The following is an 18,730-nucleotide window of genomic DNA, read 5'->3' on the forward strand; positions in this document are numbered from 1 at the left end:
TGATAATAATAATAATAATAATAATAATAATAATAATAACAACAACAACAACAACAATAATAATACCAGGTGATAGCAGGGTCAACGAGAAGGAACATGAAAAAATCGCGAAATACCAGGACTTAAAAACTGAAATTCAACGATTATGGCACAAACCAGCAGTGGTAATTCCAGTGTTAATCGGCACACTGGGTGCTATTCCAAAAGCACTGGGATTACATTTAAAACAGTTAAAACTTGACAAAATCACCATCAGTCAAATGCAAAAAGCTGCACTGCTTGGATCCGCACGTATATTACGAAAATACGTTACGACGTCCTAGGCCCCTAGATGGGGCCCGACTAGTAATCAATGCCAAATCCAGCTAAACAACTGGCCGCTGTGATACAATTGTGTAATAATAATAATAATAATAATAATAATGAGGAGGAGGAGGAGGAGGAGGAGGAGGAGGAGGAGGAGGAGGAGGAGGAGGAGGAGGAGGAATCCAAGGTAGTGCCAATTGGTGCATTACATGCAATCCCAAAACAACTAAAGCACCACTTGAGTACCATTGGCATTGACAAACCCACCTTCATTCAAGAGCAAAAGGCAGCTTCACTTGGAATAGCTTACAACCACCTACGACCATATCCCATAAAACAGAGGCGTCAAACTTGCAGTGTCACGTTGTTGTCATGTGATGTATCGCGACTTCCGCCCCCCCTTCGCTGAATTGAGGGTAGGCATGGCCAGCGTGTGACACATCCAGCTTGTGGGTCGTGAGTTTGACACCCGTCATAAAACATTGACATCTGCCTATTCAAGGTCCATGGGAAGGACTCAATAGGTGGATAAAATAGGCAAAGTCCAGTCTAAACATCTGGCTGATTATGCAGTGAACCATCATCATCATGTAATAATAATGATGATGATGATCGAATACAGACAGATCGTCATTTGGAACATAACACACCAGATATCACAGTTGTTGAAAACCGACGCATACAATTTATTGATATCATTGTACCAGGAGACGCCAGAGTTGAAGAAAAAGAACTGGGAAAAAATCAAGAAATACCGTGACCTGGCCATCAAAACTACGCAGTTATGGATGAAACATGTAACAGGGATACCCATTGTCATCGAGGCATGTGGTACCATGTCCAAGAATTTTACAAAACTCATCAAGAAATTGCAGCTTCCTGCAATAACAACAGCGCAACACTGTCTTTTTCGGAGTATAAGACGGACATTTTTCCCTCAAAAAATGAAAATCTGGGTGCGTCTTATACATTGAATACAGCATTTTTGGCCTCCCGAAACCCCGCCCCCTTTGCCAAAATGGCCATGCATAGCTTGTAGGAGGCTTTCAGAGAGCTCCTAGGGACTGGGGAGGGCGGAAATGAGCAAAATTCCCCCCCTCCCCGGCCCCAGGAGCACTCTATAAGCTTCCTAAAGGCTATCCATGCTCCTTTTTTGACAAAAAATGGGCCAGTTTTTGCGAAAAACAGACCATTTTTTGCTCATTTGGGGGGGGGCACCCCTCCAGGAGCTTCAAGCCTAAGGGCTATTTGTTCCCTTTTTCTAAAAAGAAAAAAACGGGCCAATTTTCGCGAACAATGATTCAACGCCGAAGGCCCACAGAACACTGTTACCTTCCCACCAAAGTTGGTCCTTATTTTTTCTACTTGCATTTTGACGTGCTTTCGAACTGTTAGGTTGGCAGAAGCTGGGACAAGTAACAGGAGCTCACTTCGTTACGCAGCGCAAAGGATTCGAACCGTCGAACTGCCGCCCTTTCTGATCGACAAGCTCAGCGTCTTAGCCACTGAGCCACCGTGTCCCATATGTATAGATGTCCTCTATATTTATAAAAACTACCAGATGATTAGATGTTGATGCTCCTCAGAGTCCATAACAATATTTTTCTGTCTGGTCAATGAAAACTTGCTACTACCATATATTGGCCAACATAATTTTCTAGGTGAGATCCTGATATGCCACAAGAGACAGTTCTTTTAAGCCAGTAATATAATACTTACATAAAACCAGCAATATACGCATTGGACAAATTAGGAGTTCCGCCTCCAAAAGCTGAACTTGTTTCTCCTAGCCACACTCTCTTCTCTGGTACTGTGCTATTCACAATCTAAAGGATATTTTGGGAAAAAAGAAGTACAGATGTAGAAAGGAATGCGTGAACTAAGTTTCAGGGGTTTTGTTAAGACAAAGCAGGCGGGATACACAAAAAATTGTTGATACTTCCACAACCGTTTCATATACAGGTAGTCGACTTATGACAATTGAGCCCCAAATGTCCATTGTTAAGTGAGAGTTTTGCCCCATTTTGCAACTTTTCTTGCCATGGTTGTGAATCTGGCTTCCCCAATTGACTTTGCTCGCCAGAAGGTCCCAAAAGGGGATTATACGATCCCAGGACACAGCAACGGTCGTAAGTATGAGCCAGTTGCCCAAAAATCTGAAATTTGATGACATGGTCAGGGAAATGCCGTAAAGGTGGTAACTATGAAAAATCGTCATGTCACATTTTTCAGTGCTGTGGTAACTTTGAATGGTCACTAAACAAACTGCCGTAAGTTGAGGACTGCCTGTATTGTGAGCTGGTTGCATGCCAGTATGGTGTTTGTATGGTGCAATTCTCTTTAAGATATTATAGTGAAGTCTTCCTCAACCTTTGTAATTTTCAGAGCTACGGCTCCAGTAATTTTTATTCAGTTGTAAGCCGTAGGCCGTCCTCAACTTATGACCAGAATTGAGCCCAAAATTTCCATTGCTTAAGCAAGATATTCGTTAAGTAAATTTTTCCCCGTTTGATGATCTTGCCACATTTGTTAAGTGAATCACTGCAGTCGTTAAGCAAGTAATATGGCTGTTACATGGCTTCCCCAGGATACTGCAAATGTCACAAGTCAGGTGTCCAAATTTTGATCGCATCCCCATGAGAATGCTGTAGCAATAGCAATTGCACTTAGACCTATATATGACTTCACAATGCTTTACAGCTCTCTCTAGATCAGTGTTTCTCAACCTTGGCAACTTGAAGATGTCCGGACTTCAACTCCCAGAATTTCCCCAGCCAGCTCGCTGGCTGGGGAATTCTGGGAGTTGAAGTCCGGACATCTTCAAGTTGCCAAGGTTGAGAAACACTGCTCTAGAATCTAAGCAGTTGACAGAGTCAGCCTATGGCCCCTAGCAATCTGGGTCCTCATTTTACCCACCTTGGAAGGAGGGAAGGCTGAGTCAACCTTGAGCCTGGTGAGATTCGAACCGCCAAATTGCAGGCAGCTGGCAGTCAGCAGAAGTAGCCTGCAGTACTGCACTCTAACCACTGCGCCACCCTGGTTCATGTAATGGTTGTAAGTGTGCAAAAATGGCTGTGAGTCCCTTTTTTTCAGTGCCAGAGTAACTTTGAATGATCACTAAATAAATAGTTTTATGTCAAGGGCTACCTATATATCCAGAGGGCATCAGGATAATTTATTATTTATAGATAATTAATTGATCTATCTCCCCATAAAAGGCTTATCTGATGGGGATATATTCCTACACATCGCCTTGCAATTTGTTTGCCACGCTGCTTTACCTGAAGCACTTCCTCTGCGTTGGTCTTGAAGCTATCCAGTATATCTGGATTCAGGAAATCCTCTCTCGTAGCAATTCGCCCATTAATGTAGTAACTGCAACAAATCAAGACACTGCTGAGCACTGATGTCCAAGGTCTTCATTTATACCCAAGTATACTATCTCCAGGAGACATAGAAATACATCTTAAGTGTAGGCTACCATTTTGAGAAAAGCGACAAAATGCAACAATCCCAAAGTAGATTTCCCAAATCTCCCATTCTTCTAGATCAGTGTCGGCAAACCTTTTCGGCCGAAACGGGAGCATGTGCGCATGCAGTGCCCACCTAGTCTTCTGGTGCGCATGTGCGCACAAACACCAATTGGCTGGTGCGCGTGGTAGAAACCGGAAGATTATCTTCCAGCCGCACCCATGCGCAGTGGGCGGCTGCTCTTTTGTTTTCTTGCACACACAAAACGCATACACATGTGCTTCCATTTTGGCACTTGGTGCGCAAGCGTGCCAGGAAGATAAATATCCTGGTTTCTGGCACGCGCATGCATGCCAGCCGCATGGTCTTCCAGTTTCTGGCGCGTATGTCAGAATGGGCGTGGCCAGAGGTAGGTGTGGCCTGTTCGACATCACTTGTATCGGGGGTAACCGTGAGGGCCTGGGCAGGGCTGGGGGAATCCTTCTACAGCCCTTTTCCAGCGAAAATGGAGCTCGGGAGGGTTGCATGGCCCTACCGAGCGCCATTTTCACTGGCAGAGACACAGCGGGCCACTCCTTTCCTATCTCCAGGGGGGGCCCACAGGCCAGATGTAAGCATTCCGTGGGCCAGATCTGGCCCACGGGCCTTGAGTTAGACACCCCTGTTGTAAACCTTTCAGAGAGTGCTGTAAAGTGATATGGGGTGGTATATAAGCCTAAATGCTATTGTTAAATGCTAAATCGAATCTGTCTCCTCAAGGCCAGTTCCCTTAAAAAGCAAAAAAAAAAAAACCTAACAGTGTCATCCTCCACCACCCCCTCCAGCCAATTGCTCATCATGCTTGAATTGCTAGATTTGAACTTACTTACTGATGCCACGTGACAGAATCAAGTACTTTGCCTCCTGACTTCAGAAAACTGCAAAACAAGAGCAATTTATTGCAATAGTCATTTCCTTTTACAATATCTAATCCTTTAAGAGCTGTTAACAGTCTTGGAATCCCCAGCCAGCCCACTGAGCCACCCACTGCAAAATTCAGGTATTAATCGTAATCAGCCCTGCCTAGTTGGAGAGATCAAGAATGCCACGAAAAAAAGAAACTCAATGGCAATACACTGGCCAAGAAAGCGGCAAAGGTACGGCCACCAAGTCGATGCCCGAACTGGTAGTAAAAAATGCTTAACAAAGTAAAAAAAAAATGTTCTGACGATCAGCTGTTCTGTGCAATGGTAGGAACTTTTAAAAAACTTTTTTTTAGCATTTGGGGTCCAGTTTTGTTCACAGGAGGCTTCCCTGAGATCTGCTAGGCCAAAAACGGGGCGTGGGATGGTGTGAAAGAAAGAAAAAGAAGGAAGGAAGGAAGGAAGGAAGGAAGGAAGGAAGGAAGGAAGGAAGGAAGGAAGGAAGGAAGGAAGGAAGGAAGGGGGAGGGAGGGAGGGAGGGAGGGAGGGAGGGAGGGAGGGAGGTAAAAAGGAGAGGAAGGAAGGACCACAAACCTGGCATTAGATGCAGTTTGAAAGAGCACAGCAATCCAAGGCTGGAAGGGACTTGGAGGTCATCTAGTCCCACCCCCTCCTCCAGCAGGACATTGTTAACATGAGTTTCTGTATTTTGACACCCCGTCACATGATTACATAGCTACGCCTACCCAGTCACATGACTCCCACCAACCCACGTCCACGGAACTAAGAATTTTTTTTAGATTTCACCATTGTGCTTTATTATTATTTTTTCAATGCTTCTTAATTTTATTTGTGATCCATAAATTCTTTTAGTCCTACGTAAGCACTAACTACAGTACGATCTCAATATCTCTTGCCTCATTTGGTGTACTTTCATTGCCATTAAATATCACATCAAAATAAAAACAGTGAATGGTTGTTAACTAAGATATACTGTAAAAGTAAGCAATTACTCCACTCCATTCCAGCTAAGCGGTTCTGATTTCTTCATTATTCTCTTCCCAGAAAAAAAAGGTTTAGTTTGAAACTAAATCCCAATGAAAGCAGCAAATAATAGCTTAAGCAAACCCCGGTTAAATTTTGCCTCTGGTTCGACTATTTAGCACATCCACAGTACCAAATATTTTCATTTTTACCTTTTAAGCAAAATTTTACTGTGCTTCCGATTTGACCTTCCTAAGTCGGGGCCATAGATTCTGGCGTTTCTGTAGTGGATGTAATTGTCCAGAAGCTGCCGGAGTTGTATGAAATCTTGACCGAGTTGGTGGCCGTTGATTTCTATTCCAGACTTATGCAAAAAGCTGTTAGGCTCTGCAGAAAATATAAATAAATCCCCACTGTTAATACCGTATTTTTCAGACTATAAGATGCACCGGAGTATAAGACGCACCAAGATTTCGAAGAGGTAAATATATATATTAAAAAACTTTTTGCACTCTGTAGGCCTCCCAAATCCTCTGCACGCCTCGTTTTTGCCTGGGGTCGGGGGGGGGGGGGGCAAAAAATGGCCTGTTTTTCACAAAAACAGGCTATTTTTTGCAAAAAAAAAAAAGGGCATGTAGAGCTTTGGGAAGCTCTTAGAGTGCTCCTGGGGCCCCCCAAAATGAGCAAAAACAGCCCTCCCCAGCCCTTAGGAGCACTTTGCAAGCCTCCCAAACCCTCTGCATCCATTTTTGCAAAGGGGATGGGGTTTCGGGTTTCGGGAGGCCAAAAATGCTGTATTCAGTGTATAAGATTTTCACCCTCTTTTTTGAGGGAAAAGGTGCGTCTTATACTCCAAAAATATGGTATGTCTATCCCAGGGGTGTCAAACTTACAGCCCAGGGGTCGGATCCAGCCCACGGAGTGCTTAGATCTGGCCTGCGGGGCTGTCTTGAAAACAGCGAAGGACTGGCCCGCAATGCCTCTGCCAGCAAAAATGGAGCTTGGGAGGGGCACATGCTCCATTTTTGCTGGCAGAGGGTTGCAGGGGGCCATCCTAGCCGGAAACAGAGCTCGTGTGGACCACACATGCCCCCCCTCCCCCAAGCTCCATTTTGGCTGGCAGAGGGTTGCAGAGGCTGGCCACGCCCACGCCCACCCCCAAGGTCAAACAGAACCCTGGTGCAGTGAAATCGAGTTTGACGCCCCTGGTCTATCCTAACTCCAGCACGTGTACAGTCATTCTCTAAATGTTTACACAATGGTAATAATCAACCCCAAATATGGAACCTTAAAGGTCAAAGCCAATTAATAGATAAGCTTGAAAACCATAAAGAACGTTTAGAATGAAAAATATACAAGGTTTTTATTTTTCCTCCCCCGAACATTTCAGCTAAAGCTTGCTATGAAAAGCACAAGTTCTAGCTTTGTTAAAGGCTGGCTTTTTAAAAATATGAACATTAGGTGATCCTATTCGTGTTTTTTGTCTTTCATGGCATCAGTTTTGATTGCAGCTGATCCAAATATGCACATTTAACTCTTTTGTCTGGATTAAGTAGCAGTTTCCCACTACAACTGTAATGTGCTGCTGCCAGATTTTTTTTTTAAAAAGGATGCACAAATATTGTTGAGTTAAAAATGTTGATGTGCAACACAGTTTTATAGCTTGTCAGTATTGAACTTAACATAAAGATGTTCAAGGCCCTTCCCCAAAACCAAGTGCAGTAGTCCTCAACGTACGACCGCAACGGAACCCAAACTTCCCATGGCTAAGCAAGGCATTCCATGGTTAAACGAATTGCATTCCATTTCACTTTTTTTTGCCACAGCTGTTAAGTGAACCACTGTTGTTAAGTGAAACAATGGTTGTTAAGCAAATCTGGATCCCCTCATTGACTTTCCTTGTTGGAAGCCCGATGGGAAGATTACAAAATGGTGATCGCATGACCCCGGGAACAGGGCAACTGTCATAAATACATGCCAGTTGCCAGCCTTCCTAATTTTGATCACGTGACTGTGGGAACGCTGCAACGGTCGTAAGAATCACAGGTCACATTTTTCAGTGCCATTGTAACTTCAAATGGTCACTAAACAAATGATTGTAGGCACGGGTGGGCTGCTGCTGGTTTGCACAGGTTCGGGCGATCTTCTAGTTAAGGATCTGCCCAGTTCGGTGAACCCGCAAATCCCACCCCTGGCTGGCCACGCCCACCCTGCCCCACCCAAACCCCATCCTGTCCCTCTCAGGAATCTCCACGTGGCCCCCTGGGGATGCCAGGTAAGTACAAGGCCTGCGTGGAGACTCGGAGAGGGCAAAAAATGGGCCTCCCGGAAGTTCTGGAAGGCCAGAAATGGGTCTGTTTCTGATCTCCAGAGGGACTCTGGAGTCCGAGGGAAGCCATTTTCGTCCTCCCAGAGGCTCAAAGAAAGCTTCCGGAGCCCAGGGAGGTCGAAAAGACCCCCCTGTCATAGTGCATGTGGCCGGCTAGGCCACGCCCACCATGGCCGCACCCACCCAGCAACCGGGCAGAGAACCCGTTGCTTAAAGTTTTGAAGCCCACCCCTGATTGTAAGTCGAGGACTCCCTAAATACATTTCCTCATGAAATCCTTAACCTACGCACGTACCATTTCCGAGTTCCCAAGACAAGATGTAATTCTGGGAATTAGTGTAATTCAAAATCTGCTGAGCATTTGAACTGTCCCACTGGGAACTGTCTTTCCGTAATAAGGCATTGAGGCCAAAGATCAGGTGCAAATTACTGCAATTTGCAAAGTTGTATAAGATATCCAGGGTACTTCCTGTTGAGAGAGTGAAAATGAAGCTGCATCGTATGCACAGAAGATCTAAATCAATTCAATGAAAATCCACGTGATAATCATTTTTATTCCCCTCCCCCTTTCATTTCTACAGAACTTTTGAAAGTAGCGCTGTATTTTGCCTGCATGGTGAACCATCCACCCTTTGATCGATTACTCTTCTTTAACAATGATGGCCTTATTATTATTATGTCTCTATAAAGCATTATGTGATTTAAAAAAAAAAAACCTACATGCTGATTGGTCTTTTTAATTCTGAAATATTTCCGAGTATGTATTTATCCCAATCCTGTATTAGAGGGAGCCTCCTTGTGGAGTATTGCGAAGCCGTTACCATGGCAACTCTGTGTACTGTGCTGTACAGTAGAAGCCATTTTAAGGCACAATAGGCTGTATCTTAACAGAACTTGAATCCAAAATGTACACTATCACTGTCAAAAGTACTGTGACTTGACACTATAGATATAATTCATTTTTCATTTCAGCAGTCCAGGTGTTCTGGAGTTATGCTGGAACACACACACATGGACACACACGGACACCCGCACCCTGAGAGGTGTTAGGGAGGGTTTTACCCCCACAGTTTTTTTTTCCAGAGAGTAAGCCACCTGTGTACCATTTGATTGAAATTGCACGAGGGTTATGCTGGAACACACAGAGCCATTTATATATATATACCGTATTTTTCAGAGTATTAAGATGCTCCAAAGTATAAGAGGCACCTAACTTTTGCAGAGGAAAACAAGGGAGGAAAATCTGCCTCTGAATTTGCCTCCTTGCAGCAAACAGCAAACAGTACAGACGATGTACACTGTTTGTGGTGTTACATTTCAGACTATATTTGTACAGATGCTGTTAAGATTGATGTGGCTTTCTGAAAGTATACATTATTCTCTGCTATTTAAAAAGAAGATACAATAGCACTGGGCCCCTTCAGATCAAGCATTTATTTTAAAGAGCTTCTTCATTTTGTTAAGTTGTCTAGAACAATAACAAAGCAGTCTTTAAAAAATAAATATAATAATTTGAACTTTCTATAGGCATTTATAGTTATTAACATAACTCATTACAGCAAACAGCAAACAGCCAGTTTCAGTTTAAGCAAAGGCCTCCCAATGATCAGCTGTTTTAGGCTGCAGGGATTGCCATAGCCTATTGCCGCTTCCGCAAGCCCCATTTTCCCATTTGCTGCAAGGAGGTAAATTGCTGGGAGGCAATGGGTGGGGACAGCGGGTGGGTGGGGCTACATTCAGTGTATAAGACGCACCCAAATTTTCACTCTATTTTAGGGGTGGGGGAAAGTGTGTACTCCAAAAAAATACAGTATATAGATTTAAATTCTGTTTAAAGACCCAGGAAGACTCCTCCAGGATCAAAACAACATATATATTATTACACTGGCACATTTACATTCCTCAGATGCGGTAAAGATAAAGGTTTCCCCTGTCTAGTTGTGTCGCCCCCTAGGGGGCAGTGCACATCTCTGTTTCCTAACCAAGGGAGCGAGTGTTATATGAAGACATTGTGACTATACATCAAAGGCTCTCTGAACGCTTTTACCTTCCCACGAACGTGGTACCTATTAATCTATTCACAGTTGCATGTTTTCGAACTGCTAAGGTGGGCAGGAGCCAGAGCAAGTAACGGAAGCTCACCCTGCTGTGTAGTGCTCACGTTTCGAACCTGAGCTGTCAGCTTTCCAGCTGAAAAGTTTAGCATTTTTAACCACTGAGCTATGACACCCCGCTCCCAATTCAGATGGTTTTAAAAAGGGACTAGCCACATTCATGGAAGACCAGCCAGTATAGGCAATCCTCGACTTAGGACCACAACTGAGCCCAAAATTTCTGATGCTAACTGAGACATTCGTTAAGTGAGTTTTGCCCCATTTTAGGAGATTTCTTGCCACGGTTGTTAGGTGAATCACTGCAGATGGTAGATTAGTAACCTAGTTGCTAAATGAATCTGGCTCCCCCATTGACTTCGCTTGTCAGAAGGTTGCAAAACCTAATCACATGACTCCGGGACACTGCGACGGTCATAAGTGTGAACCAGTTGCCAAGCATCTGAATTTTAACCACATGAGCTGCAAGGGGATGCTGCAAAAGTCCTAACTGTGAAAAACAGTCCAAAAAAGTCAACTTTTTTCAGGGCCGTTGTAACTTTGGTCAAGAAATTAATTGTTGTAAGTTGAGGACCAACTCTACGCAGCTGGCAAAACTGATGGCTATCTTGTGGATCTCAATACCGTAAGTCAGTGGTTCTCAACCTGGGGGTCGAACGACCCTTTCACAGGGGTCGCCTAAGACCATTGGAAAACACATATTTTCGATGGTCTTAGGAACCGAGACACCAATTTTATGGTTGGGGGTCACCACAACATGAGGAAGTGTATTAAAGGGTCGTGGCATTGGGAAGGTTGAGAACCACTGCCGTAAGTACTAACTGAGAAATATTAAGAGAGCTAACACTGGCCAGTACGTGTCACAAAATACTGGATTACAGACCCCTTTCGCCTGACCCTTCCCCTCAGGGGTTCTTCCTTTACCCTTCACAATCTTCCTCTCTGCAGTCTTCCTGCAGAGAGGAATGTCATTATATCAAGCTATTTCTCTTTATATAGCATCATTTTGGCCACAGAACTCAGGAGGATGCAACAAGCATGGGAAATTTCACCGCAGCTTCAGGAAGTGGGTGAGGATATTAGGAGGCCCTAAATATTGCCATCTGCCAGAAAGGGTGTAGGGCAGTGATGTGCAGTGAGCGTGCATGTGCACACCCGTCTGGGCCGCAACCAGGAAGAGGAGCTGCCCAGGGGCCACGCCCGTGTCAGAAAATGAACCTCTGGTTTCTAGGAGTGCTGGCCAGCTAGTCTTCTGGTTGCTGGTGTGCATGCACATGCGCACCGGAAACCGGAGGAACAGGTGATGCCATATGTGCCAGGCAACATGGCTCTGCGTGCCACTTCGGGCACACATACCATAGGTTCACCATCATGGGTGTAGGGTCTCCTGCTTGGGTGGGGGATTAGACAAGTTCAGGGGTCACCAACCTTTTGGATCCCATGGACAACCAATATTATTTTTTTTAAAAAAAAGAAGATAAATAATATTTAGTACAATTTAAAAAATGCAAATAATTTTTCTGTGGACCACCAAAATTTTCTCACTGACCACCGGTGGCCCATAGACCACCGGTTGGTGACCACTGGACTAGATGGCCTACAAGATCTCTTCCAATCTGTTATATTTGGGGCTTTGTACAATTTCTAGTATGGTCTTTGGCTCCTTTCATTTGCCAAGTCAGAGTAACAGAATAATAGAGATGGAAGGGACCTTGGAGGTCTTCTAGTCCAACCCCCTGCCTAGGCAGGAAACCCTATACCGTTTCAGACAAATGGCTATCCAACATCTTCTTAAAGGCTTCCAGTGTTGGAGCATTCACAACTTCTGGAGGAAAGCCGTTCCATTGATTAATTGTTCTAACTGTCAGGAAATTCCTCCTTAGTTCTAGGTTGCTTCTCTCCTTGATAGGTTTCCACCCATTGCTTCTTGTTCTACATTCAGGTGCTTTAGAGAATAGGTTTACGCCCTCTTCTTTGTGGCAGCCCAATATCTAGAAACCAGCAGATGTCTTAAATCTCCATTAATAGATTTTTCTCAACAGTATTCATGATCACACGGGCCTTACCTGTAAATGTGATGTTTTTATACCTGTTCTTTACTTGTTCCCGGAAGATGAGTTTCTGCTCGAAAAGCCATTGAGATTGCAGTTGCGCTATGAAGTCCAAAGGAGCGGTTCTGAATGCACAGATGTCCACCGTTGCTAGAGCATGAGACAGAGAAACAGGAAGATCTCATCACTGAGTGTTGAATTGGAGATGATGAAAGGTTTAAGGGACATGGAGAGAACTTCAATAGATGGGCAAGTGGCTTTTCTCGTTTAAGGAGAATGGACACATGTAGTTTCCCAGAAATAGTGAGCTACATCTCCCAGCATTCCTCGATGTTAGGTCTCTAAGGATGATAAGGGTAGTGTTGTGGCCCTCCAGCGGCGCTGACCGCAGAGTCAGACAGTGAGGAGGTTGGGGAGGAACATGGGCCAGTCCTGGAGGCTGGGGAAGGCTCGGACGAGGACTCTGCATCGGTGGCAGAGACGGGGCTGAGGCCATCTGGCAGTTCTCAGCTGCCTTCAGAGCTAGACAGCAGTGAGGCAGAGGAACAGCTGGAGCCTGTTCCCAGTGTGAGCCGGCACAGAGTTGCCAGAAGAAAAGAACAGCTAGGAAATCAGGATCAACTTGGGAGTAAAGCCACAGGTAGACGGTGAATGGCCCCTCCCATAGGAAATAAAAGAGGAGCGAAAGGGGAGTGGGCTTTTGCAGGAAACAATTCATTCGTTGGTTCCTTCATTTCAGGAGTGTGAAGATCTGTCCGTGAATCTCAGAGACTCTGTGCCAAGACTTTCCTTGCACAGCACTGCGTTTGGGCAATATTTACCCAGCAGCTTTCCAAGCTAGATAAGGTCTGTGGTCATAAATTCACCTTTGAAAGACTGTTTGCCAGGCCTTTGCCGAATGTGAATGAGAGGAATTTACATTTGTTTAATAAAAGGGGTTTTGTCGGGACCAGGAATCTGTTTTGTGCTTTTTGGGGAAGCCTAGGTCAGAACAGGTATGAGTTTCATCATACTTGGAAAGCCATAGCTTCCTTCTTCAAGTATTAGGGGATTGTGAAGAAGAAAGTGGTAAAGATTTAAGATAGGATCATCTCTCTTAAGACGATGGAAATTGGAAACTGGAAATAAACAGTGGTTTCTAGCCCAAACAGAAAAAATTAAAACAGGAATAGATGCTATAGGTAAAGTTTTATTATAAGTTTCTATAATTATATATGTATCTTCCATATCTTTTAAAAATCTCCTGAACCTTGAAATTTATTCCACCTTTAAAAATAATAGCTATTCCCCCCTGATTTAGCAGATCCTGGTGGAATAAAATTGTTTATCACACCTATCCTTCAATCTGTGTGTTGTGTATGTTTCTTGCAAGCTATCAGAGGACAACAGAGTTTTTGCTAATTCTCGGTTACCATTCAGATTTTTGCAAGTCAGATCCGGCAGCCTGGTTTTATTTATTTATTTATTATTTATTTATTTGTCAAGCATGTATAAGATAACAGATATAAGTATAAACATGATTATGACTACATGAAATGGATACGAATAAATGGGGACATTAGGACAGGGACGGTAGGCACATTGGTGCGCTTATGCACGCCCCTTACAGACCTCTTAGGAATGGGGTGAGGTCAACAGTAGACAGTCTAAAGTTAAAGTTTTGGGGGTTTGAGGACGTAACCACAGAGTCAGGTAGTGCATTCCAGGCATTGACCACTCTGTTGCTGAAGTCGTATTTTTTGCAATCAAGTTTGGAGCGGTTTACCTTGAGTTTGTATCTATTGTGTGTTCGTGTATTATTGTGGTTGAAGCTGAAGTAATCATTGGCAGGTAGGACATTGTCACAGATAATTTTATGTACTACACTTAGGTAAGACTGAAGGCGGCATAGTTCTAAGTTGTCTAAGCCCAAAATTTCAAGTCTGGTGGCATAAGATATTCCGTTGCGAGCAGAGGGGTGGAGGACTCTTCTCGTGAAATATCTCCGGACTCACTCGATTGTATTAATGTCCGATATGCAGTGTGGGTTCCAGACAGACGGGCTCTATTCGAGAATTGGTCTAGCAAATGTTTTGTATGCTCTGTGCAGTGTTACCAGAGAAGAAAACCACCTGTGCTTTCATTTTTTCTAGAGCCAATTAATGTACTATTCGGGATTCTGGAGGAAAATAACTTACACCATCTTTTTCCGATATATTTTATTCACGAGATATAAATCATGTTGTAAGATAGAGTATAATCAGCCTGGGAAGATGCAATATTGAGGTAGCCTTTTGACTTACAACTATATGAGCCTGGAATTCTGGTTGTAAGTCATGTCGTTAAGCAGGTCATCACATGACAGCTGCTAATTTCATGGCCTTTTTTGTGGCAGCTAATCAGTAAAAGCTGCAGTCGTTAAGTGAATCCGTTGTTCGCTATGGGTTATTTTGGCTGGAGACTAGAATTTAAAACACTGTTTTTCCAGCAAAAACAGTGGTATATTGTGATCATGTGACAATGAGACAACACAAATGGCAATAAATGGGGACAGGGTGCTTAGCACCCAAAATGTGATTGGATGACCAGGGGGCCAGCCAAATGAACTTCAAATCTGGGTCATAAGAAGCTCTGGGGAGGTCCGTCATAACTTTGAACTGTCACTAAGAGACCTGTCATAAGTCAAGGGCTAATTGTATGTTAAGAGTGCCTGTCTCGCCACAAGTCTAGAATAGAATAGAATAGAATAGAATAGAATAGAATAGAATGAGGGGAGGGAAGGAGAATAAAATAGAATAGAAAAAATTGAATGGAGCAGAAAGAATAGAATGAAATGGAATGGAACGAAACAGAAAGAATGGAATGGGATGGGATGGGATGGGATGGAAGGGACGGGACGGAATGGAACGGAACAGAATAGAAGTAGTGGAGTGGAGGAGAGGAGAATAGAATAGAATAGAAAAAATGGAATGGAACAGAAAGAATGGTATGAGATGGAGTGGAATGGAATGGAATGGGATGGGGTGGGATGGGATGGGATAGAATAGAATAGAATGGGATGAGATGAGATTGGAACAGAATAGAAGGAGGGGAGGAGAGGGGAGGAGAGGAGAGAGAGGATAGGAGGGTAGGATAGGATAGGATAGGATAGGATAGGATAGGATAGGATAGGATAGGATAGGATAGGATAGGATAGGATAGGATAGAATAGAATAGAACAGAACAGAATAGATTTCTTTATTGGCCAAGTATTATTAGACACACAAGAAATTTGTCTCCAGTGCATTAGCTTGTATGTATGTATCATTTGTGTCTGTAGCCTTGTGCCCCTCAATAAATACTTTTCACTTTGCCTGAACTACTTAGTGCTTTGTACTGTGGGTGTGTGCAAAAAAAGCCACTTTGCAAAAGTTAAATGTTTTCTCTCCCAATTCAGGCACTAGGTTCCCCCTATTCTTCTAGCAACGCAAACACAACTATTTTTAAACGAACAAACTGTAAAAACTGCTGAGCAGGCTCTACCCTATGGTTACAGCTCACAACAGAGGACCAAAAACGATTGTTAACCCACAGCATCCGGGACATACACTTTCCAAAGAGAAAGATCCTGAGAGAAAGCTAACTACCGGTAGCTATCAAGCAAGGAGCTCTATTGCCCACTCTTGAAGAGCAGGAGAGGCAACAGGGACAGGGACACATGAGAGTTTCTCCTCTGTTGTTGTGTTATCCTTAGAGACACTTTTAATAAGGAACTTCCTTCCTCCCAGTAAACTTAATCAGAACTGAACAAATTCTTAACAAGAACAATAATAGAAAGCAGTCATTTTTCAAGACCACAGGCTGAATCCAAAGATGCTTTTCAAAAGGACTTTTCAAAAGGGTTTTTTTTTCTTTTTCCTGAAGACATTTCACTTCTCATCCAAGAAGCTTCTTCAGTTCAGACTGAATGGTGGGGAATGGAAGGATTTATATTCTTTGCAGTCATCTGCTCCTCAGAACTCTGCAAGGTTGTTGGTTGTTAGCTCTCTTAAAAGTCCTTGAGGCCACTTGGGGTTTTTTTCACTACCGTCTGAGTCAGTTGAATTCCCCACCATTCAGTCAGAACTGAAGAGGCTTTCTTGGAGGACAAGCGAAACGTCTTCAAGGATAAAAAAATCAAGAAAGTCCAATTTCCTTTTGAAAAAGCACCTTTGGGACAACCATGACTTGGGTGGCTGAGAGTCTCCCTAGAGGCTAAAGTTTCATACGACCCATGGATGATACTGGGTTGTCAGTATGTGATTTAAAAGATAAAGGTTCCCCTCTAGTCCTTCCTGACTCTAGGGGGCGGTGCTCATCTCTGTTTCAAAGCCGAAGAGCCAGCGCTGTCCGAAGACGTCTCCAGGTCATGTGGCCGGCATGACTAAACACTGAAGGCGCACAGAACACTGTTTCCTTCCCGCCAAAGGTGGTTCCTATTTTTCTACTTCCATTTTTACCTGCTTTCGAACTGCTAGGTTGGCAGAAGCTGGGACAAGGAATGGGAGCTCACTCCGTTACATGGTGCTAGGGATTCAAACTGCTGACCTTTCTGATCAACAAACTCAGCATCTTAGCCAGTGGTGAAATTCTTTTTTTTTTTACTACCGGTTATGTGGCCGTGGCTTGGTGGATGTGGTGCAGCTTGGTGGCCGTGGCTTGGTGGGCATGGCAGGGGAAGGATACTGCAAAATCCCCGTTCCCTCCCGATCAGCTGGGACTCGGGAGGCAGAGAATCGATGGGGACAGGGCCAGCCAGAGGTGGTATTTGCCGGTTCTCCAAACTACTCAAAATATCTGCTACCGGTTCTCCAGAACCTGTCAGAACCTGCTGGATTTCACCCCTGGTCTTAGCCATTGAGCCACCACGTCCCATGTACGTGATTTAACCGCCCATTATGAAAATTGTTTTGGGCCTTTAGGGTTGTTGTAGGTTTGGAGAACACAAAGCAGTACTTAGGGAATATGTTGCCATTCATAAGCCGAATAGCATCCTACCTTGTTTTCTAAGGAAATCCTGAAAAATCTTCTCCTCGGGGGTTGGCTCCTGTTGAGGATCGAAGATCAGGAAGTCTCCTTTGGTCCCACCAAACCTCAGGAAGGCAGGAGACAAACCTCTTGCTAATGTACGGAGTTTTGTAGAGCTGGGGAAATGAATACCAAACATGTAAGGCCGTGTTTTCCCACCCAAACATCACATCCTGCGCGGCCTTTGATAGGTTCTGACTTAGCACGTTTTGCAAAAACCAGTGTTTTGACTTATAAACGCTTTATGCACTGATATATTGGTTGACCCATGTCAGGTGTGATCTATTCCCCTGATGGCGAACCTATGGCACGCATCCCACAGGTGGCCCGCAGAGCCCTCTCTGTGGGCATGCAAGCCATTGCCCCAGCTCAGCTCCACCGCGCATGCGCCCGCGCTTCCCACTGGCCAGCTGATTGTCAGGTCTCTGCCGCGCATGCGCAGGGGACTTGGCACATTCAGGAGACACGTGGGTATGGGGAGGCTCCAGGGGGTCGGGCAGGCATGTGGGGGGCAGAGAGGGAGTGCGGGGGTAGTGCCACGACCACCGCCCGCAGCCCATTTTTGTTCCCAGGAGGCTGCAGGAAGGCCAACCAGGCCCAAAATGGGGCGCTGGGTGTGTGTGTGTCACACATGCATGTGCAGGGGATGGGGAGCATGGGAGGGTCACATGCACATGCATGGGGGGGAAAGCATTGTAAGTGTGTTGCACACATATTGCACTATGGGTGTGCGTATGCGTGCTGTCAGCAGACAACCATAAAAATGTTAGCCATCACTAATATATTCAATAAACAATAAGCAATTCACAGTTTATCATACCATGCAAACCCAAACAGTGGCTTTAATTCATTGCAATTAATTTACTTCAAGGATAGGCAATGCATGTACAGGCCCCCAAGGAACTGGAAAAGGGGGAAAATCACACTCCTAAATTGTATCTGCAAACTAGTTAATACGGCCATGCCTATGAATTTTCTTCAGTGATGAACAAATTTAGTGTGGTAAGTCTAACTGGCCTAAGTAAGTCTAAAACATTAATATCCTTGTTTATCCAAAAATAAGAAATGGGATTTAAAAAAAAAACAACCTCCATCAGAGTTTCTTCTAAAAACCTCAGTGTTGTCTTCAGAATTCTTTATTGGCCAAGTGTGATTGGACACACAAGGAATTGGTCTCCGTTGCATAAGCTCTCAGTGTACATATAAGCAATAAGTCATAAATTTATGACAAAGCATAAGATACAACACTTAAGTGATAGTCATGGGATACTAAATAAGCAATCAACATGAATCATACTAGGATACTAAGTAAACAATATAAATTGTAAGATACAAGCAACAAAGTTATAATCAAAAGACGTTAAGGAGATAGGTAATAGGAAAGATGAGGATAAGAATACAATACAGCTTTACTAGATAGTTTGACAATGTTGTGGGAATTAGTTGTTTAGCAGAGTGATGTCATGGGGAAAAACTGTCCTTGTGTCTAGTTGTTCCGGTGTGCAATGCTTTTGATTTACTTCCAGGGATCCCGAGAGCTAAATATTTTTT

General features: G+C 44.0%; 1 protein-coding gene across 1 annotated transcript in view; it reads right to left on the reverse strand.

Moving 5' to 3' along the window:
- HPSE (heparanase) overlaps positions 1-18,730 on the reverse strand; it is a 35,876-nt gene that overhangs the window by 5,587 nt on the left and 11,559 nt on the right. The window contains exons 3-9 of the mRNA XM_081959727.1: positions 17,150-17,295; positions 12,170-12,304; positions 8,288-8,461; positions 5,876-6,050; positions 4,647-4,694; positions 3,588-3,681; positions 2,026-2,132 (exon numbers count right to left, since the gene is read on the reverse strand). Coding sequence (XP_081815853.1) covers positions 2,026-2,132; positions 3,588-3,681; positions 4,647-4,694; positions 5,876-6,050; positions 8,288-8,461; positions 12,170-12,304; positions 17,150-17,295 — 879 coding nt within the window. The remainder of the gene's footprint in view (positions 1-2,025; positions 2,133-3,587; positions 3,682-4,646; positions 4,695-5,875; positions 6,051-8,287; positions 8,462-12,169; positions 12,305-17,149; positions 17,296-18,730) is intronic.

This window comes from Natrix helvetica, assembly GCF_964273705.1.
Source record: "Natrix helvetica genome assembly, chromosome: 7".
NCBI lineage: Eukaryota > Metazoa > Chordata > Lepidosauria > Squamata > Natricidae > Natrix > Natrix helvetica.